General features: G+C 46.1%; 1 protein-coding gene across 1 annotated transcript in view; it reads left to right on the forward strand.

Annotated features, from left to right (window-relative positions):
* The first annotated feature begins 1,090 nt into the window (after positions 1-1,090).
* Positions 1,091-22,606, forward strand: part of BAALC (BAALC binder of MAP3K1 and KLF4) — a 125,027-nt gene continuing 103,511 nt past the window's right edge. The window contains exon 1 of the mRNA XM_063924240.1: positions 1,091-1,825. Within this exon, the coding sequence (XP_063780310.1) occupies positions 1,636-1,825 (190 nt within the window). The 5' untranslated portion in view covers positions 1,091-1,635. The remainder of the gene's footprint in view (positions 1,826-22,606) is intronic.

A 22,606-nucleotide genomic window follows, 5' to 3' on the forward strand; every position in this document is an offset into this window, starting at 1 on the left:
ATTTGTGGCCCAAGACTAGTTAACCCTTGCAAAACTACAGCTACTTATTCAAAATGGTAAAAAAACGGTGTGTGTGCCCACTTTGCCAATGTATTTCATGCCCAAAACAGCATTGGGCCAGGCAAAGTACAAGTGGGTCATATGTAAGTGACCACCCTCTGTTGATTTCAGGTGTCAAATTTGTAACCCAAGACTGGTTAACCCTTGCAAAACTACAGCTACTTATTCAAAATGGCAATTTATAAAATGGTGTTTGTGCCCACTTTGCCAGTGTATTTCATGCCCAAAACAGCATTGGGCCAGGCAAAATACAAGTGGGTCACATGCAAGTGACCACCCTCTGTTGATTTCAGGGGTCAAATTTGTGGCCTAAGACTGGTTAACCCTTGCAAAACTACAGCTACTTATTCAAAATGGTAATATATGGTGTGTGTACCCACTTTGCCAGTGTATTTCATGCCCAAAACAGCGATGGACCAGGCAAAATACAAGTGGGTCACATGCAGGTAACCATCCTCTGTTGGTTTCAGGGGTCAAATTTCTGGCCCAAGACTGGTTAACCCTTGCAAAACAAAATTTTCTGAATAAGAAGCTGGAGCTCGAATAAGAAGTGAATAAGACGTGACTAAGAAGCTGGCCGAATAAGAAGCTAACTTCAGCCTCGTATTGTTAGAGAATGTTTTGAAACCCTTGATCCGTGACGTGGGCTGGACCCGGGTTTTCAATGTGAAACAGGTATTAATAAACCCTCAGGAAAACAGCAAAGAGGAATAAAATCTTTCCCTGTGTGACTGCATATTATCAGTGTGTATCCAGCAAAGCCATGTAGTACATGTATAAAATACCATTTTTACACAGCCATCACCCCACCCCCTCATCATTCATTGCATAGGTGTTTTGCAAGGGGGGATTCCGGAATCTCCTGTTGGTGGATGAGATCACATCCCCAAGTCAGTGGGACTGCACCCAGGGGGATATCTGCAGCACACGTCTAGCAGCAGCTATATGACGCTGTCATGACGTCACGGATCGATGTGCTGCTAGATTTCAGGGGGGAGGGAACTCTGCCTAATGCATAAAACTCCACCTTCCTCACGTTGTGTCTCTGACACCAGCACAAAGAGCTGGTGCAGCCTCACTCTGCAATAATCAGCACAACAAGCAGCAGCAGCCTGCATATACTACCTCAGTCTGCTCCCAGAGCCACAATCTCATGCATTGGTGGGGAGGGGGCTGCTGCTATTCACTGGGACCTCTCAGGGCAGAGATCATGCAACCAGGCACTGAGTGAAGGACTGGTAGGAAGATGCAGCACAGAAGATAGAGGAATGCAGATGGGGACACAATGATAGCACTTGGTAGTCTTCCTCCCAATACCAGTCCAGCTCTGCATGCTATACCGACTTGCAGCCAGGACTCTTGGCATGTTCCTCCCAGGATCACACTGCCTGGTCCTCAGTGAGGGCTGCACTGACCACTCTGGTGCATCTCCAGTGCTTGCGGTATGCCTGCAATAGTAGGCTGTGTGTGCTGCAGGTAGGGGGAGGACCAGTCCTTGCTCCTCACTCCTCACAGTTCCCACACAGTAAATAATATTTCATCCACTGCTGCTCAGCTTGCAGTGTGGAGTCTACTATGGGCTGTGGAGGGAGCAGAGCTGATGCCATTGAGCCCCGTTATTACGAGAGCTGGACAAGAGACACTGAGTCCACCTGGCTGACCAGCACTGATACTGAGATCCCACCAGGAGGTCTTGGACATTGTCAGGACGACCACAGCACAGCAGAGTCTGGTGTCAGGGACAAGAGAGGATCCATTCACCCTGGTGAGACAACTACTCATCATCATCATCTTCCTCATCTCCACCACCAGCCAGATACTGATAGAAATTGCATTAATAGTCATCTACTGTACTCGTCTATCATTCAGTGTCCATCATTCTTATTAAGTTCATGTCTTACATTGTGGTTGCTCTGCCCAGTGTCTGCTAATACAGTATGCCCTGTGTGTTGTTTATTAAAATATAAAATACAATATATATATATATATATATATATACACACACACACACACACATATATTATATATACATACATATATATGTAAAATTGTATTTTTTTTTTACACAGTACCCACTGTTTAAGGCGTTAATTAGGCCAGAAAGTAGTTTACACTCATTAATAATCAGATGTCATTTAGATGAGTTGAACATTTTCTTCTTGTGAAACTGTAGCCAAAGTAAAAGTTAGTGGGTTAGTTACACAGTGACGTCTGGGACAGCTAGTGTTCTAAGACAGAATAAGCACGGAAAAATAAAATTCATTTATATGTTCCACAAATATTTTGCAGTGTTTTTGTTTCATTTGTTGGGGAAAATCTTCCAAATATAAAGAGTTTTTTTTGTTTGTTTTTTGGTCTGATTTTATTTAGCTGTTACCTAAGTACACCCAATGTAATAATAATGCATTCTACCAATCTTTTACCCAAATATTTTCTAGGGGGATCAGTACTAAATGCCGCCGGCCGGAATCCCGGCGGTCGAAATACCGACGCCGGAATCCCGACCACACAATCCCGACAGGGGTGGCGAGCGGAACGCAGCCCCTTGCGGGCTCTCTTCGCTCGCCACGCTACGGGCACGGTGCCTCGCCACGCTACGGGCATGGTGCCTCGCTACGCTCGGCACACTATTATATTCTCCCTCTATGGGTGTCGTGGACACCCACGGAAAGAGAATATGTCGGGATTGTGGCGGTCGGGATTCCGGCGTCGGTATTTCGACCGCCGGGATTCCGTCCGGCGGCATCTTGACCGCATCCCTTTCTAGGAAGACATGAATGTTCATTGTAAGCTAACTTTGTTTCATGCACAAAATAATTTATAATATTGTACAAAATTACGTACAGACTGTCTATATAAGGTGTATATGAAACATAAATGCTTTTTTCGTGTTTAAGCTTGGGTCCCATCTCCAAGATATGCAGATAATCCAAAAGATGAAAAATATAAAACACGTCTGGTCCCAAACCTTTTGGAAATGGGAGACTCAACCTGTATTGCTGCCATCTATATTTCATATAGTTTCATGTAATTTTTAATTATCTCAATTTATTTGATTTATAGGTAAGTTAAGAAATAATAAGCCTCCTGTAATATTGCTACATCAGCTTTTCATCTGTAATGTATTATTATTAGTATTAGTATTATTATACTACATTTAAGGTGAATTATGTTTTGCTTATTTATAATTCTGATGTTTAGCCGCAATATTCCTTGCATTAGTTTTACTTTTATGGGGTTTTTTGCCACACTTTAGCATTAATTATCAAATCATTTTAAAAATGAGTAGTCGCATTCCAATCAGTGGTTCTTTGTTTTTGAAGTCCATTAATGCTGGGGCGCTGAAAGGGGGGTTTACAAGTGACCAGAAATATTGCCTAAAACATACATGCCATAGCTCTGTGTAAATATTACAGGTGGGTCATGCAGAGAATAATCTCATCTGGCATTAGATAATAAAAATAGGGATGAATCATACCCATGAAAATCCTTCTATTTCATATCTTACGCGTTTTTTGTCCCAATTATATTTTTTTTTATTCTAAGGCAACTAACCATATGTATTTTTATTTTTATTTATTTTCAAGTGGTGGTAATCTCAATATATATGTGCTATCTAGATTGTTTGTAATTAGGATATTGTAATGTAATACTAGGTATTGTAAATTGCTATTGATCTAGAATGTGTGCTGTTGGGAATATAGTGTGTATGATTCATAGAAAAGCATGGCAGTGAGGAATAATCTAATTATTCCATTTGTTCATTGCGTCCAGTGGTTGTTACTGACATGAATTGCAGTTGCTTAGAAGCAGGACTGTCCATCATTTTATCAATGGCAATCATCTGGTTATATTTTCCATCTACGTCTAATATAACAGCCATCTGCTTTATTGGTCAGCATGGCAAACAACTTATACAGAGATAAATAATTTCTCCTTAGCAATCCCTAACAAAGACCATGTGGTTATTATGTCTGCCCATCTCTCCCAGCATCAAATCTTTATAAACCCTAGCTTCCGCTCCATCTCCAACATGATGGACAGGTGGCAAACCTCTGTACTCCGTCCCCTGAGTCTAACACCACTTGCTCCGCCCTGCAGGGAAGCCGAGAGGGGGGAAGGAAGCGGATGCTTATTACTCTGGCATTTTGTGGTGCCCAGGCCTCTTCAAGGGCCCAGATAGGGGCTCAGGTCAGCTTCAGAGGGGGACAAATGCCCTGCTTTGCAGACCTGCACATAGTATTCTACATTGAGGGGGGGGGCCTGGTATTTCAGAGGGGGCGTGGCCTCACCTACTGGATTTAGACACGCCCCCAGTAGCCAGGCCCCGCGGAGGTCTTAATGGCTCTGCTTCTCTAAATATAGTTGTTTAGAACAGGCCACACTTTACAGCCTGCTAGCGGTAAGGGGAGACCCTCTGTCAAAAAGCCCACTTCTGAAGATGGGGTACAAAAAGGGACCATATAGAATTCTATGATCCCGCCCACAACAATTACAGCAGAGAAGACACAGAACCTGTATTTCTAGGGCTGGATTCAATTTCACGCAAGCTGCCATCATCGCAGTTTCCTGCCAGTGACAGTAACGCACAAAGTCACTGGTCCCACGGCTAATTGAATCAGCCTCCTACTTTCTACACAGTGATGCACTCCGCCCTGTATATTATTGTGTGCTTGTGAAGGGGTAGATGGAAACAGGCACAGAGCAGATACTATACATAGACAATTATTTTACTCCTTTTGAATAAAACATTCGAGTCCAGCCCGGGGCACTGAACATGGGTTTCAAGCCATGTCACACTGGCTTGAAATACTGTTTACACAGCAGGTTGACCAGGGTTAACGCCGGAACGTCCCTTTGCTATCGCTTGGAGATGACATCTCCAAGTGCTGATGTGGTGAGCCATCTCTCTATTAGCCAGGTCACCATTGCCCCATTACCCGGTTATTTTTCTGGGGCCTTTTACACCGATCTGTGACCCGGATCAGCCCGGCAATAACCGGTGTAAAAGGGGTATAAGCTAATATTCTGCAAATTGTTGGAACACTATTAATATGAAAACTTGGACAAACCAAGTTTGCTGGTCAGTAAATTTATCAGTGGCTGGATAATGTATTTTGAAAGTAAACACATCAATGACCTAATGCGCACCTTCCCCTAATCGGAGCCTTTGGAGCATGTCACGTGCAGCCATTTTTCCTGAGTCTCACCAGGCTATGTGAAACTTTATTCAGTTTGCCACTTTAAAATGGCAAAGGAAGCGGGATGCAAGTGGGAGGACCAATCACAAGCCGCACACTCTTGATTTCTTTTCCCAGTTACACTACCTCACCCCCTCAGTTTTCGCCTAGGGCTTTAAGAATGGAGGAACTAGGGGGCTGTTCCATGCTGCCAATTTTCCAAGGCTTTAGCTAGGAGATGGAGCTCAATATTAAAACTTTTTTTACTACTGTATGAGAAAGAGTAGGTACAGTAACTGTGATTATCTCCTGATTCCATATAGGGTTGATGTATTAAACCATTTAAAGCAGACAGTGGAGTAGTGGCCAATAGCAACCAATGAGAGGCTACCTATAACGATAACGCGCTTGATAATTCATAGCTTGAAGCTGATTTCTTGTTTGTTTGGGCAACTTCACATGTTCTTGTTAGACATTTTAATACATTTCCACCCAAAGGGATGATATACAGTATAAACCTCAACACTAAGATGCCATGTGAGAGGGATGGTATATATTACAGTCATATCTGTACGTACCTAGATATTACCAAGATCTCAAGGAAAAATGTTTGGCCTCCTGGTTCTTTGCTGCCACCTATACTGCCAGGCTTTGTACAGATGCAGCCTCCCTTTCCGTACATTAAACTGGATTACATAATATAAATAACATGTTCTAATCCGTGATTGTTTCATATGTAGACACAGTTCACACAGACAATATGCAGGCTCTCGCTGAGACCGAAAAGCTCTTGTGGGTCATTTACATGAGAGATTTCCTTCCCACTGCTCATCTCTGATTATAGTATCACTGGTTGTGTTGATTGCTTCAATCGCTCATGCTATATATTAAATATAAAGGCTACATACACACTGGTGATTGTGATGTTAAATAAAAAAATGCATGTAACCCATATTGCATTTAATATGTGTTTGATTATGTTTCTGGTAGAAAGGAGGAAATTGTTGATGTGCATTAGATACACGGAACTAGAGATGTGCAAGGGAACATTTTTGCTGGATTTGGCTCTGATTCGTCGTCTGCATTTGGATTTGGCAAACCCCCATGACTGGTTTTGAATTTGGATTTGCATTTATTTTTTTCAAAAATTTACAAAAAAAGCTAAAATCACATAATATGTTCCAAGAGTATTATTATCCTCAACAAGATCAATTTCCAATTATTTCCACTCAATTTTGACCACCTCACAGCTCACCAATATTGACCAAAGGCTGCAGCAAGCTGGCTGGTTACTAAGCAACAAAGCAGCGGCACAAACACACAACAGTTTATTGCACATCTATGAAACATTACCACAGCGTATTGGGGTACTGAGCACAGAACAGTACAAACAATAGATCCTTCTATATTTTTTTTCCTGTTTATGAACTTGCAGCTTGGTTCAACTGCATGGAATCACAGGGTTTATAGATGCATGTGAATAAAGCGCACTAGGGTAAAGCGCAGCAAACAGTAGATCTATACATATTTTTTTTCTTCTTCTGTTTTTGGACTTGCAGCTTGGTTCAAAGTGCATGGAGTCACAGGGCTTATAGATGCATGTGAACAAAGTGCACTAGAGAAACGTACATTAAACAGTACAAACAATACAACTATGTATTTTTTTTCTTCTGTTTCTGAACTTGCAGCTCGGTTCAAACTGCATGGAATCACAGGGGTTGTAGATGCACATGAACAAAGTGCAGCAAACAGTACAAACAATCGAACTAGATATATTTCATATATTTTTCTGTTTTTGAACTTGCAGCTCAGTTCAATCTGCGTCGAGTCACAGGGCTTATAGATGCACGTGAACAAAATGCACTAAGGGACAATACAGCAGAGTACAGCACAGCTCCCACAGTTACTTTAGAGACTACATCCACTTGTGAGTATGTAGTCTCAGCACAACCAATACATCAGAGTGCAGTGCATTAGAGTGAAATGGCGCCAAGTCCCAGCCGCAGCGCCTTATATTAAATCCAAGTCCCGCGGGAATCTGAAACAGGAAGGGAAAACGTTCAGCCTCAATGTGGCATCTGATTCTGGCGGGGACTCGAAAACCATTCAGTTCGGAGCGCTACGGATTCCTTGGAATCCAGACCGCTCCGCTCTACGTGGAACTAGAACAAGAGGTATTAAAATGCAACCTAAGTACACGTACAGTAAGACACAAATATGTACTGTCTTGTGTGGCACAACTTCTGTTTTCACACTCGTCCGCATGTGTTGCATATGTATCTTAAACACAGAATTTTAATGTATGTATGTATGTATGTATGTATGTATGTATGTAGCCTAACAAATCTCCTTTTACTAAGTTGTATAGAACTAGTTCTGCAACTGTTGGTAGTGTAGCCGCTCCACTGTTGTTATGCCATTGCCTTTTTGTATAGTTACACTATGGGGGTCATTCCAAGTTGATCGCTCGCTAGCAGTTTTTAGCAGCCGTGCAAGCGCATTGTCGCCGCCCACTGGGGAGTGTATTTTCGCTTTGCAGAAGTGTGAACGCTTGTGCAGCAGAGCGCCTGCAAAATCTTTTTGTGCAAGAGTAGCCCTGTAGTTACTCTTCATGTGTGTTGAGTCTAACGATGGAGGGAACGGCTTTTGACGTCACACACCCGCCCAGCGAATGCCCAGCCACGCCTGCGTTTTTTCTGCTATGCCTGCGTTTTCGCAAACACTCCCTGAAAACGGTCAGTTGATACCCAGAAACGCCCACTTCATGTCAATCTTCCTGCGTTCAGCTGTGCGACTGGAATGTTCGTTACACTCTGTGCAAACCCACGATGCTCATTGTACCCGTACAACGGGCCTGCGCATTGCGGTGCATGCGCAAAAATGCCAATTTTTAGCCTGATTGTTGCGCTGCGAACAACGGCAGCTAGCAATCAACTCGGAATGACCCCCTATATTGGTTACTGTTTGAGCAGAATGGAAACTCGGCTTTCTCGATTAGCAGCATCCTGGACCTGATTCATAGATGGGACAAAATGCAAAGCTGCATGCAAGCAGCATTGTATACTCATCCTGTCTCCAGGAGGGACATGCAGGAGACATCTCAGTAGAAGAGACGCTGCCTGTATGTAGCTGTGATCCCAGCACTGCGACCGACATCGAAAGCTGAGATCCATTATCACCTCTTTGTGTCCCACGAAGATGGCCAGCGGAGTTATCTCCAGATTACTCAGCTGACTGATGGAAGCAGGGGCTGCGAGGCCAGGGGCTTGCTCTCCCCTCATAGAAAACAGAGGAGAATTGCCCGTTTCTGGTAACACAGGCCTCCCCCTCAACGCTGCTGCCTGTCATTTATGCAGCAGCAGAAGGGAAGTGCGGGCGAGATCACAAGGCCCATTCTGCGCATGCACAGCCGCAGATGCTCCATAATCAGGAATCTGCGTGTGGCGCAGGAGCTGCGTCGAACTCTGAATCAGGCCTAAGTTCCTTACCATGTAATATGCAGAAAATCTTTCTCCAAAGCCCTGCGCCGTGTTACAGTATCTCACTACCAGCAGCAATACAGATGTCACAGTAAACTTTATTCACTTCATATGGAACCTGATCATTTAAAAGATATGCGGTCAGAATCCCGACAGGATACCAACAGCGGGATCCCGAAGGTCGTGGGAGGGGATGGTTAGGGTTAGGCTGCAAGAGGGGAAGGTTAGGGGTAGGAGCGTACATGCCTACCTTCCCAGAACGGCCAGGAGGTTCCTGAAAATCTGGTTGCACTTCTGGCCCCCTGGAAGGGTGAGCAAGTCTCCCACCCCCCACCTGCTTGCAGCCCCCCCTCAGCCACCCATTTGCAGAGCACAAGTGGGCAGTCCGAGGGGACCCGATGATGCGATTCGTGCTGAATCATGTCATCATAACCCTGCCCCTGCTATACCTGATTTCTCTGCACTGTGTAGCCATGATGATGTGATGTGTCACCAGTCCCCCCGCACAGCCCACCACACCCCGTATGTGCTAACCTATGGGTAGGATTAGGGGCAGTGTAAAAATTCTTACCATGATCCGTCAGGATTCTGACTGTCGGGATCCCACTGTCAGGATTTTGTCCCTGGAGATGGTCAGTCTTATGGGCATGTCGCTGCGGAGGCTCTCAGCCGCTCACATGGGAGTCCATACTCGGACAGAGAACCTGCTCCTATCGTACGGCTGGTGCAAGTTTTAATTGTGCGTTTAAAGAAGCACCAAGTGGTATTTCAACGCCTAGGGGTGCTGACAGCAGGCATCTCTGTCCTTGCAGATTAGGAAGCATGGATGTACATCAGGGAAGGGCTTTAGCCCCGGTACCTGACACTACCTGCATGGTGTAAGCCATTGAAGCCTATGGGCTAGACCTCGCAAATCTTCCTGGGAGAAGGATCCGTATGATTCCTCCCCAGCAATAACCTCTCTCACATGCACAGTCTGCTGACAAAGTCCTGATAATGAATCTATGTGCCCCCAAATCTTATTTAATGGGCTAGATGAGTAAATATATAATTGCTGAGGCGCATTTAAACTTGTAGTATATATAATGATTGTCATTGTAGAGCACCAAGGTATATCCATAGAGCACGACGATGGGTTCGGTGCAGGAGGTGGACACTCTCTATGCGCACAGTAAGCATGTCGCCATGACAATGCCGACACAAGGAGCCCGAAACAGGTGTTATCTACAGCAGTCTACCCACATGGGTGTTTTAACTTTAAACACGCCGGTAAGCGGGTAGAAATGTAAAATTATTTTATCTGCCTTCCTAGTCCAAAACACATGCAGGTTACTTAGCCATAACAGGGTGACTTTCAGCAGATACAAGTACAGTACTCCCACTGCTACGAGCTGCCTTATTTATACATTATAGACACTTACAATATATTTGTACAGGAAGAGTTATACAAATGTCACGAGTAAACAGAGTGCAAGAGGAACCATGGTTTGGTTAGAACTTACTACGCTGCTGTGTCAACAGGAGGGACACTGAATAAAGACACGGAACGCTGCTGCAACTTTTATATATCGTATCTACAGTAGATGTTAAAGCATACTTGCTAACATTTACATTATCCCTTTCAGGAAAGTTCCCGGATGGTATACGCATGTGATCAGTGTGTGTGACTGTGTAATTATTATTGGGGACATGTACTAAGCAGTGATAAAAGTGGAGAAGTTGCCAATGGCAACCAATCAGCATTGACGTAACGTTTATCATTTGCATACTATAAAAGTATACAGAGCAGCTGATTGGTTGCCATGGGCAACTTCTCCACTGGCTCACTTCTCCACTTTTATCACTGCTTAGTCATACTTACCTACTTTGAATGTCTGCAGGAGACTTCAGGGGGAGGGGCCGGGCTGTGACATCATCAAGCCCCACTCCCACATCCGGAAAAATGCCGCAATTCCCGGGTGGCATTTTGCGTAATTTTAACCCCTTCCCCACTCCACGGACCCGCGAACTCAGGAGAGTATCTCTCCATCCTGCCCGCATCACTAGGATGCGAGAAGGATGTGAGAGACTTGCCTACTCTTCCGGGGGTGCGGGGGGCTACCCAAAAAACGGGAGCCTCCCGCAGCTTCCGGGAGAGTAGGCAAGTATGTGCTTAGTACATGTCCCCCTATGTCGGGAGGGAGGTGTGGATAGGGTGCGGGGCTGGGAGATTTACACCATTAGGTCCCACCCATTGGGAAGGCTAAGATGATGCATTTGTCTGAGTATCATTTAACTGCAGCTCCCTTCCCACAAATGTTAAAAGGCTCTGTTACATGATCACGTGGGGTGGGGGGGGGATTGAAGTGGTGCTATATAGTACAGGGATTCCCTGCGTTGTAAAGTAGGGGGTAGGACCCGGCCATGATGACTCAATTCAGCTCAAATTGCATCATCAATTGTCTGGGCTGCCCACTTCCCAAGCGAAGAGGGCAGCAGATTAGTGCTTACAGGAGACTTGCCTTCTCTTCCAAAAATCCGTCACAGCCACCACAGATTCACCCGGTTGTTCTGGGAGAGATGGTATGGAATAAAGACTGGAGGAAACTGATTGTCAATGCCACAGGCTATGGTATTAATGGATTTCTACACTCCAAAATTACATTTATTTTAGATAAGAATCCAGGCAAGCAAGCGGAATTGGTCAGTTAAGATGACTTCCCACTGCAGTGCCCCTAAAGATTAGAGTATTACGTTCTCACTCCTTGTAGGACATCTGGGGCCCCTCCCACATCTTTAAGACAATGTGCATTTGGTAACCCATATATTTATTTTATTCACAGTTTTTATACAGCACATTCTTCATTGACATCAGTCCCTACCCCAGGTGGACATCGCGCCAATCAGAATGCCGGCAGCGGGGCGAGCGATAAGAGTAGCCTTGCGGGCTCGGTGAACACCCATGAGTGGGAATAGCCCTGGTGCGCCGGGATTCCGGCTGGCGGCATTGTTGGCTGATGGGATTCCGGCGTCTGTATCCTGACCGCCGGGATCCCGACAGCCGGCAAATTAGAGGCATCCCCAGGGAAGCTGTACTTATCACATGGACAAACATTGGGTTGTATATGGAATCCGGGCGCCCAGAGGAAACCACCCAAACATGGGGAGAATATACAAACTCCACACATATTCCATGGTTGGAATGCAGATCATTACCCCAGAACTGTGAGGCAGCAATGCTATCCACTCTGGTCCCTAACTGCCATTATATGGCAAAAAGTTGAGACTACAGTAATCGTAGTTTTTGTTATATTAGTGGATGGGTGCCGTGTTGGTGGGCTTGCAAAACATGTCCTTTGGCCCACAGTGCAATGGCGCAAATCACTGCAACACAAACAGGGGGAGGGGCTATTATATGATTGAGAATTTCAGAATCACACCCACATCCCACCCATTTTATTAGTAGATAGGCGGGATGCTGGAGGGTGCAGTGCTCTTCCAGATGACTGTGGTGCTCATCTCATTTTCATAAGTTAGCAAGGATTCAGTATGATATCCTGGTTGTGAGAATGCCTGCGGTCACATGACTGACACCGGCACCCCGACCTTGAAGAAACCAATTTCAGAGGGGGTAAGTATTTGTAAATTCTTACCCCCTCTCCTACTCTATCCCTCTGGGGGTGGCGGCTAGGACTAACCCTCAGGGGGTGGTGCCTAGAGCTAAACCCCCGCCCCCAGTGCCCAACCCTAACCCTTGCTAGTGCATAAGCCTAACACCCCCCCCCCCCCCCAGGTCCTAACCCTATAAGTTACCCCAACACTTACCTTCGGGATAGCAGCTGTCAGGATTCCGGCGTTGGTCACATGACTGCTGGCATCCCCACAGCCCAGGATGCTAAATACATCCCATTGGCAACTGTCCAAACTGTGCATTTCTGCATAGTAACCCTGCAAACCTGTCACACAAACCCTCCTGTGTACCTAGAGAAGCACCCTGCTTCTTATATGGCAGCCTGTGGAAGTATAAGCAGAGTATACATGATTGTGTCATGTGCAAGGCATACTTGCCTACCCTCCAGGAATGGCCGGGAGGTTCACGAAAATCAGGTGACCCTCCTGTCCCCCCCGGAAGAGCAAGCAAGTCTCCCGATTTCAGGGGTCACCCCCTGCCCGGCCGCCCACTTAGCGAGTAAAGTGGGCGGTCCGGGCAGGTGATGACGCGATTCTTGTTGAATCGCATCATCATAGCCACACCCCCTGCTGTATAATGCCGGTAATAGCGGCATTACACAGCGGGGGCGTGGCTTACATGACGCGATCCAGCAGCCACGCCCTTGTTACGCCCCTGGCCCGTCCCCCTCTGCACGTCACCTCACTGCCCGCCTTCCCTGCTGAGCCGAACGGCTGCTCTCTCCCGTAGAGAGCAGTCCAAAAGTCGGCAAGTATGGTACAAGGACAGCAATGAAACAACAGTGCACATTTTCCTTGAACTTTTGTCAGTGCTAAACATTTCATTGCTGCCCTTCTATACGCCACACATTGCCTCATAGAGAGTACACGCCCCATAGCCTGCACTCTGTTCACGTCTGCATTACATTTGGAACCCGAGACAAGCAAGTGCTATACATGGGATCAATTGTTTGAGCCGACAACATCCACATACATAGAAACTTGTTTTTCTAGCAACAATACTCTGCTCTTCTAAGAGAACACTCTGGAGGAGATGTATCAAATCTTCTAAAGAGGACAGGTGGATCAGTTGCCTATAGCAACCTATCCGCTTCTACCTATCATTTTATAGACTGTAATTGACAGATGATTGCTAGAAGCTGATCGTTGCTATGGGCAACAAGCACTATAAATAACAAATGCATCTAATACTGTATAGCAGCTGCAAAATATCTCAGCAGTGTCACATAAAAGCAACTTATGTAACAATTGTAACCACGGGATGAAGAAGAATTAATAAACATCTGTGACACTATTGCTGCTTTTGTAACCACTACATAATATTACTGCTAGGAACTATCAATTGAAGCTTTAGAAGCAGGGTATAACCTGAGACATTATAGGAATACGAATTATAATAAGGAATACAGACAGCGCAGAAGCAATTTGTTTTAAATCACACTTTTATTTACACAGATTAATTTCTCTTTTTCTTATTTCTACACGTTATTCTAATTCTGTATTTTATATACTTCGCTTTGTATGACCCCAATTAAAAAAAGGGGAGCATATAGCCATATACTGTCTTATATGTGGCAATATTAAAGAGACTTACACCACATATGGGTATTGGAATTTTTAAAGAAATTAGTTTGTTATTGAATCCCGTTCGCACGCAGCGGTTCTTCGCTGCGGTGCGAATGGGTTGGAAATGCGCATGCGCGGCACCCACAATGCGCATGCGCGTCGTTGCCCGCCGGGCAATGACCAGAAGAGAGAAGAAAGTGATCGCTAGCACAATCGCAAGAAGATTGACAGGGAGGAGGCGTTTCGGGGCAGATACTCACCGTTTTCCGGCCATGGAGATCCGAGCGCAGGCGTGTCCAGGCGTTTGGAGGGTGGATGTCTGACGTCAATCCCGGGACCTTCGGCGCTGGATCTGTTGCACAGGGTAAGTAAGTCTGACCCTGGTCTTGTTTTGCAGGACATTTTTTTAGCATAGCAGGGCTGCACAAGCGATCGCAGCCCTGCTATGCTAAATACACTCCCCCATAGGCGGCGTCTAGTTGATCGCACGAGCAGCAAACAGTTGCTACGTGCGATCAACTCGGAATGACCCCCAAAGAACAACGATTTTAATGTAAAACATCATTTTATGGTAAGGGAACAAGTCCTGCTGGATTCCTTTTCCTTCTTTTCTGCTGTGGGCAACTTCTCTACTTGTTCTCTTTAAAAAGTTGAATACATCTCCCCCAAGTATACAAATCCACCTGCAGATCTCAGTGAATCATTTACAGATTGGAGTCAATGGACTTCATTTAACGAGTGCTAAAATGGCCCATCCTCAGAAGGTGCTCTACGCTTTGCTCTAGGGGGACGCCTCTGTAGAGTCTTGCAAGAAAGCAAGAAAGTCTCAGTAGGTGCACTGTGCAATGGCACACATGCCTACTGACCTGGAAGGACCACATTTTGGGAAGTTGTTGTTGAATCCCGGGCAAGTAGGATTTTGTCAACTTCCCTAATTCTGCATTGTGTGGAGTGCACCTAGGGATTCACTTACCCACTAAAATGCAACATGGCGGCATAAAAATTGTTCCTATTAAAATTTTGGTAAGATAACCCTTAGACCACCAGTCCCGATCGGGAGCAAAAAAAACAAATACTTTTTGTAAAGTGAAAATATTTGTATGCCTCAGCAAGAAATAGTTAGTAAATATGCTCTTTTAACTCTGATACAGTATTTCATTTTTTCACTCTCTGCAAAAACCATACTTAGCAATGAACGCTGTAATGCTCTGCCTAAATGTCCCATTGGCTATTCAGAGATCAATGCTGTAGCTGCTTATCTATATGCACCTCTACAAATCCGAAGATATTTGAGAGAGGTTCCAAGTGTAACATTCCACGAAACCTGAAGGGAAATAGGATTTCTGGTTCATGAGCATAACTACCAATCCAGCACGGGTGGCAGCTGCTGGGGCTCTGGCAGATGTGGGGCCCTGTTAAGCTGCAACCTACAGAGGTGCCAAAAAGGTGGTGAGCGGGGTTACCAAGTTCCCTTTCCCAGGAGTACAGGGAAGATGTATCCACGCACCTTCTACAAGGTGGACCCAATATGGTGTTGCCATATCCCAATGTCCTTGACCGGCCAGGTCATCTATGGTTCCTTTCTGAACAGGTACTGCAGACCTGTCTGCACCAGGTAAGGTAAAGGCAGATATCCCATTCAGTGGCGGAACTTGTGAGTGGGGGACCCAGGTGCAAAAATATAACTTGGGTCCCCTCCTCCACCCCAACCCAAGTTCATAATACGCCACATAGATTCAATGGGTGACAGGCTCAGGCAGAGGGTGACAGCGTAAGGCAGGGGGAGGCAGAGGGTGACAAAGGAAGGCAAGGGGAAGCAGAGTGTGCCAGCAGAAGCAGAGGGTGACATGGGAAGGCAGGGGGTGACAGTGGAAGGCAGGGAGAGGCAGAGGGTGACAGGGGGAGGTAGTGGCAGTTTAGCACTCGGTCAAGTAGACTCTGACAGTGCCAGTTACACCAGTTGCGAGCTGCCTTTAATTCATCGGCAGCAGTAAATAAATAAATGAAAAACTGGAGGGCAGCCCAGTGTTTCCGGGAGTGCCGGGCACACCCCAGATTGATGGAAATGGGGGAGGGGTGCCATGAGGTCACGCCCACAGCCAGGAGGTATATGATGGCCTTGTGGCTGGGGGTGTGACCTCATGGCACCCCGCCTCTGTTTCCATCACTCCCATATGTTGGGAGGTATGGTCTACTCTAAATACGTATTGTGAGTTAAAGATTTTTGGATAAAGAATTGGAGACCATCCTAGGAATGCCAGTACACATGGGGCACCTAGGGATAATGTGTAGGCTATAATGTGCTGAGATTAGTGTCAGTTGCAGCAGCTGAAATGTTTCTTTCTGAGAAATTTTTCTTATATGTCATGAATGGAATGATCATGTTTTCACTCATTTATAATGATCTGCTGTTGTCACCAGCGAGGAAAACGCTCATTACTAATATGCCCCTTGCCATGAATTCATCACTTCTATTAGTCATGGAAGTGATACCGTACAGACAGCGCTGAATTAAAGCACTTCTTGTGTCTGTGTGGGCGTAATAGAATTTCCACATCACTTTTTATTGACAAGACAGTGTAGATACAATAACCTGTAACATCAAGCACAGGAGATTTTATGGTAAAGAGTTTGTGCATTATGTCAAAGAGGATATATACGAGCAGGGCCGGATTAAGGTCCAAATGAGCCTGGTGCTGAAAATGATCAAGGGCATCTTGTGAGAAGTTGAGGAGGTGTGGCTAATGCTGTGTGGGTGTGGCCAGTGACATTTGGGCGTGTACACTCCCTACAATATAAGCCCCAATGTCTCCCAAAAGACATAAAAGTAGAACAACAGCATCACTTTGTAAGGAAATTAAAATTTTTATTTTAATTGTTATCATGTATGGCAACCATGTGACCAGCTGGGCAATTAAACATCATCATGCTGTCATGGTGATGGGCCTATTTTTATATGGGGCCTGGAGCTGTAGCTCCATCTGCCCTATTGTTAATCTGGCCCTGTATATGAGGGTAATCCAGAAGGTATCCGGACTCCAGGTCGACAACAAAAAGGTTGACACAACTTAGGTCGACGCCAATTGGTCGACACACCTTAGGTCGGCATGGACAAAAGGTCGACATGAACAAGGTCGACATGGAAAAAGGTCGACATTAGTTTTTCACAATTTTTTTCTTTTTTGGAACCTTTTCATACTTAACGATCCACGTGGACCACGACTGGAATGGTAATCTGTGCCGAGCGAAGCAGAGCGGAGCGAAGGCACCATGCCCGAAGCATGGCGAGCGAAGCGAGCCATGCGAGGGGACGCGGTGCACTAATTGGGGTTCCCGGTCACTCTACGAAGAAAACAACACCAAAAAAACATGTCGACCTTTTTCCATGTTGACCGAAGGTGTGTCAACCAATTGGCATCGACCTAAGGTGTGTCGACCTTTTTGTTGTCGACCTGGAGTCCCAGACCCATCCAGAAAGGCTGGTACAGTTTTGATACAATAGGGTCGCCAGTGCATGAGAGACGGCTGGTGAGGCCAGGGTCGGACTGGCCCACAGGGGAACAGGGGAAACCGCCGGTGGGCCCTACTGTCTGTGGGCCCTCCTCCTCCTCTAGGGATCAGGTTTCAAACTCTATCCTAGTGCACTTGAATTGTGCATTATACATATGTTACATTATACTTCACAAGAATTTGTTTTATTATACATTTACCAAGGGGCACAGAATGTGTACTCTGTAATGGTTAGCCAAACCTCTGTGGTGGCTGGCCACGCTCCCACTGGAGGCTGGCCACACCCTTAAGCATGGGCCCCTACAGCAGCATTCCCCCGGTGGGCCCTTCATTCCCCAGTCCGACACTGGCTGTGTCATGTCTGACCGTTATCAAGCCTCTTCTCACAGGTCCTTGTGCACTCTCCTAACTGCCCCCAGTCCTGACAAGAGAGCTTCTAGAAAATTCTACAAACCGTCATTATTCCCCCAACTTGTATCACTATACAAAATCCCATTGCAGAGACCCACAAACCCCTTAACCCATAACAGCAATTTACCTAGATATTATTTACCACAGTTCTGCTTATATTTTGGTTATATTAAACATAGTTACAGGTAACTATAGACCTAGGTTACACATACATACATACATACATACATACATACATACATACATACATACATACATACACAGATACACACACACACACACACACACACACACACACACACACTTTTATTTACTAACTCTCTTTCCATCCAGGCTGTCGACCTAGCACATGTCAACCTAGAAATCCTGTTGACCTTCCAACCCTGTCGACCTAGTGACTGTCGACTTATAGTGGTCGACCTAAACATTGTCGACCTAGACACTGTCAATCTAATGAGCCACACCCCAGCAAAACAGTATAGCAGTATAAAGTACAAAGGGGTAGATTTATTAAAATGCTGATAAGGATCTTTATATGCAGGGTCCCGCTTCACCACATTATCGTGGTGAAGCAGGACCTCTTTTCCGGTTCATTTATTAAGGCTGCTTTGTTCGTTATGGGAACGCAGTATCTCACCCCTCTGGCGATACGCGTCTTCCCATAACGGCTGTCATTCTTGGCTGCATTACCTACATCTGCGCCTGCGCTGTCCCGTAACTCCCAGCCTTCCTTTCAGGAGTTATGAGGGCGCATGTGCGGTTTGAATGCGTGTATTAAAACAATAAAGTTTATTGAGAGAAAATCAACAACAACAAAAAAGAGTAACTGTTTGGAGACCGGATCTTAGAGGCGAAGAGGAACAGGGTAGGAAAGACTAACGTTCAGGCACACCGAACGTTCATAAGTGAGCATGCTTATCGGTGCTCTGTCTAACAGATAGAGGCGCCGATAAGGCAGCGGGCGCATACCGCCCCTGCTTACAATAGCGATTCAATGGGATAATACATCAGGGGATGCGCTATCTGCGGCACATAACGTGTGCAGATAGCGCATTACCCCTTAAAGAAGGATAGTAAATCTACCCCAAAATCTTTAACTGAATCTGCACCTCTTTGGGCACTTATACTGTGCAATCGCTGCTCCTAATTCAACAGCAATGTATCATATAAACCTTCAGGTTGTAGGATACAGCAGAACAGTATGCCCGGCAACCCCCCCTGCTCTCGGCAACTGGTTCAAATTACGACAACAATAGCAATGGTATATAATACGATTACTCAAGCCGCCGCCACTTCATTCAGTTTAAGGGACAGAGCAGAGTTGCTGCACATGCCCAGTGGGGACAGAGCAGAGCAGAGTTGCTGCACATGCCCTGTGGTATTAGTTTCTTCTACCAAGTTTGCTGTGTGTGTGTGTGTGTGTGTGTGTGTGTGTGTGTGTGTGTGTGTGTGTGTGTGTGTGCGTGTGTGTGTGTGGATCTGAGTCCTCAATCAGTGCACTGGATCAGAGAACAGCTACCAGGAAGAAGAGACAGGAGCCTTACCATGAGGTGGGAGAATGTGTACTTAGAAATTGTAGTACTGGTTCTATTATGTTTGTGTATTTATTTATTATTATATGTTTAACCTTTTCCTGGCCACTTAACTTATTTATATTATTTAAATGTTTGATACAGCCTATATTATAGACCATCTATAGTGTTAAATATGAATACTGTATTCCATACAGTATCCAGTGTATAAAGACCAATGGTTACATTAATGTCCAGGGCAGTGCTCGAAGTGGGCCGGTATGCAACGGTATGGTATACCGGCACTTCTTCGAGCACTGTCCCCTGCCGGGCCGGGGGCATTGCTGTGCAGCAGGCTATCCCCAGTCACTCGGCAGCAGCTGATATAGCCAGGCCTGGGCGGGGCCTGACAGCTGAGCTCCCCCCTCCTCGCAGCCTGTGCTGCTACCAGAATCACATTGCCGCTCTAAGAGTCCCCGGTATCTGCTCTCAACCCTGCGGCCGCAGCTGAGCGGCCTCCGTGCACTAGCTGGGCTTGCGGGCACGTCTCTGCAGCTGTGCCTGGTGCTGCAGGCGGTGCTGTGGGGAGGTAAGCGCTGTGCACAGGGGCCTGCATACACGTGTAGCGGTCTACATATGTTACTCAGCATATCATGCTCTACCCCCCAGTGTACTGCATGGGTGTGGTCCTCTGTAGCTGTGTGTGTGCACAGGATCTGCTATATATATGTTACTGTAATTCATGATATAAATGCCTTTATATGTTCAGTGTATGTGCTGTGGTGGGTAAGTACATTGCAGTCCTGACACTGCCCATTATTGGGTGTGCAGGTCCTAGTTGGCTTTGTGGTTCATCCTAATTAATGCTCAGGGCAGTGCTGTATATACGCCCCCCAGATGTTCCCAGTTCCATCCACTCAGCAGGGGCCAGATGGCATTGTAATAACCACTGAGTGTGCCACTCAGCTACTCATTGGCGTCCGCTCCTGATTGGCTGCCGTTCCGCGTCAGATTTGAAATAGTAGCGCCACATCATAGGAGCCAGTGCAGTGCCGCACCACCAAAGGCCGCCGACCACAGCTTCCTCCTTACTCCTCCGTATCACCGCTGCTCCTCTGCTGCCCTCGGTCCTTCTCTGCACCATCTCTGAGGCCCACAGCCTCCTCCACCCTGCGCCAACCACAGCCTCCTCATGCACCGCAGACCACAGCATCCTCAGCACCACGCTGCTAAATAGGTAATCTTACCCGGCTGCCTTTCTCTCTCCCTGGTCTCTACTGTATGCCCATGCTGTCCCTCTCTCTGTCACTCTCCCTGTCCCTATGTCTTTGCTGTCACTCTCTCTGTCCCCAAGTCCCTGCTGTCACTTTACCTGTCCCTCTGTCACTCTCTCTGTCCCTGCTGTCACTTTCCCTGTCCCTCTGTCACTCTCCCTGTACCTATGTCCCCGCTGTCACTTTCCCTGTCCCTCTGTCACTCTCCCTGTCTCTATGTCCCTGCTGTCACTTTCCCTGTCTCTCTGTCACTCTCCCTGTTCCTATGTCCCTGCTGTCACTTTCCCTGTCTCTCTGTCACTCTCCCTGTCCCTATGTCCCTGCTGTCACTTTCCCTGTCCCTCTCCCTATGACCCTGCTGTCACACTCCCTGAATTTTGTCTCATTTCATGTGGCATAATGTGAATTTTTTCTTATTCCATGTGGCATTATGTGAATTTCGGCTCATTCTGTGTGGTATAATGTGAATTTCTGCTCATTCTGTGTGCTATAATGTGAATTTCGGCTCATACCGTGTGGTATAATGTGAATTTCGGCTCATTCAGTGTGCTATAATGTGAATTTCGGATTATTCAGTGTGCTATAATGTAAATTTCGGCTTAATCAGTGTGCTATAATGTGAATTTCGGCTCGTACCATGTGCTATAATGTGAATTTCGGCTTATTCATTGTGCTATAATGTGACTTTTGACTCATTCAGTGTGCTATAATGTGAATTTCGGCTTATTCATTGTGCTTTAATGTGAATTTTGACTCATTCAGTGTGCTATAATGTGAATTTCGGCTTATTCAGTGTGCTATAATGTGAGTTTTGGCTCGTACCGTGTGCTATGATGTGAATTTCAGCTTGTACCGTGTGCTATAATGTGAATTTCAGCTCGTACCGTGTGCTATAAGGTGAAAGGGGCACCAGTACTAGATAGTATAAGGGGTTCTACTACACTGGACACGCCCCCTTTTGGTGACTACGCCCCCTTTTCGGCGCAAGCATAATTGCATCCTTAACTTTTCCATACCCCCACTTAAAAATTTCCACTTCGACCACTGGTCCACGGTCATTACCAGGTTCTTCTAATGCTCCCCCAGACTCCCGCAGTTGCTCCAATGTTCTGCAGAGTCGGAGATTGTGGATTGCATTTGGAAACCCTCCTCCAGAAATCCTGTGTTTGCCACTGATCTCCAGAGGCAATGCCTCACCCAGTGTCAGACTGGGGCATGAAGGGCCCACCGGGGGCATGCAGTGGTAGGGGCTCATGTTTAGGGGTGTTGCCGGTCTCCAGAAGGGGTGTGGCCAGCCACCACATTGGTTTGCCTAACTATTAGAGTGTGTATGGTCTGGGCCCCTTGATAAATATATATAGTAAATACTAATCTGGTACAGTACCATGCATGCACTAGCAGTAACAGCAATGTACTGTAGAAAATACACCATAGTCCCGTGCAGTATAATGTAAAACATGTATATGTATATGTATATAAGTGCACAGTCCGGAACCTGATCCCTAGAGGAAGAGGTGGGGGCAGCGGGAAAGCTGCAAGTGAATGTAATTAAAACAGATCGTTGACAAGTGCCGCCAACAGCACCCCCTCCCCTGCAACGCTATGTTACCTAGTTAAGGCCCTGACAAGGATTGTCTCAGGAGAGGGTACAATCTCACCCTATATTAGGTCATCAAGAAGATCGGTTGCCCAGAAGTGGCCGTCTTCTATCATCCTTCTGCATTTGGTGTCTGTTTCTCCAGAAAACACCAAGTACAAGATACATATTCTAGTGGAAAGAACCAGCACACACAGAAACTAGTGATGAGCGGGTTCGGTTTCTCGGAAACCGAACCCCTCCCGAACTTCACGCTTTTTACACGGGTCCGAGGCAGACTCGGATCTTCCCGCCTTGCTCGGCTAACCCGAGCGCACCCGAACGTCATCATCCCGCTGTCGGATTCTCG

This window comes from Pseudophryne corroboree, chromosome 5 (genome assembly GCF_028390025.1).
Source record: "Pseudophryne corroboree isolate aPseCor3 chromosome 5, aPseCor3.hap2, whole genome shotgun sequence".
NCBI classification, from domain to species: domain Eukaryota; kingdom Metazoa; phylum Chordata; class Amphibia; order Anura; family Myobatrachidae; genus Pseudophryne; species Pseudophryne corroboree.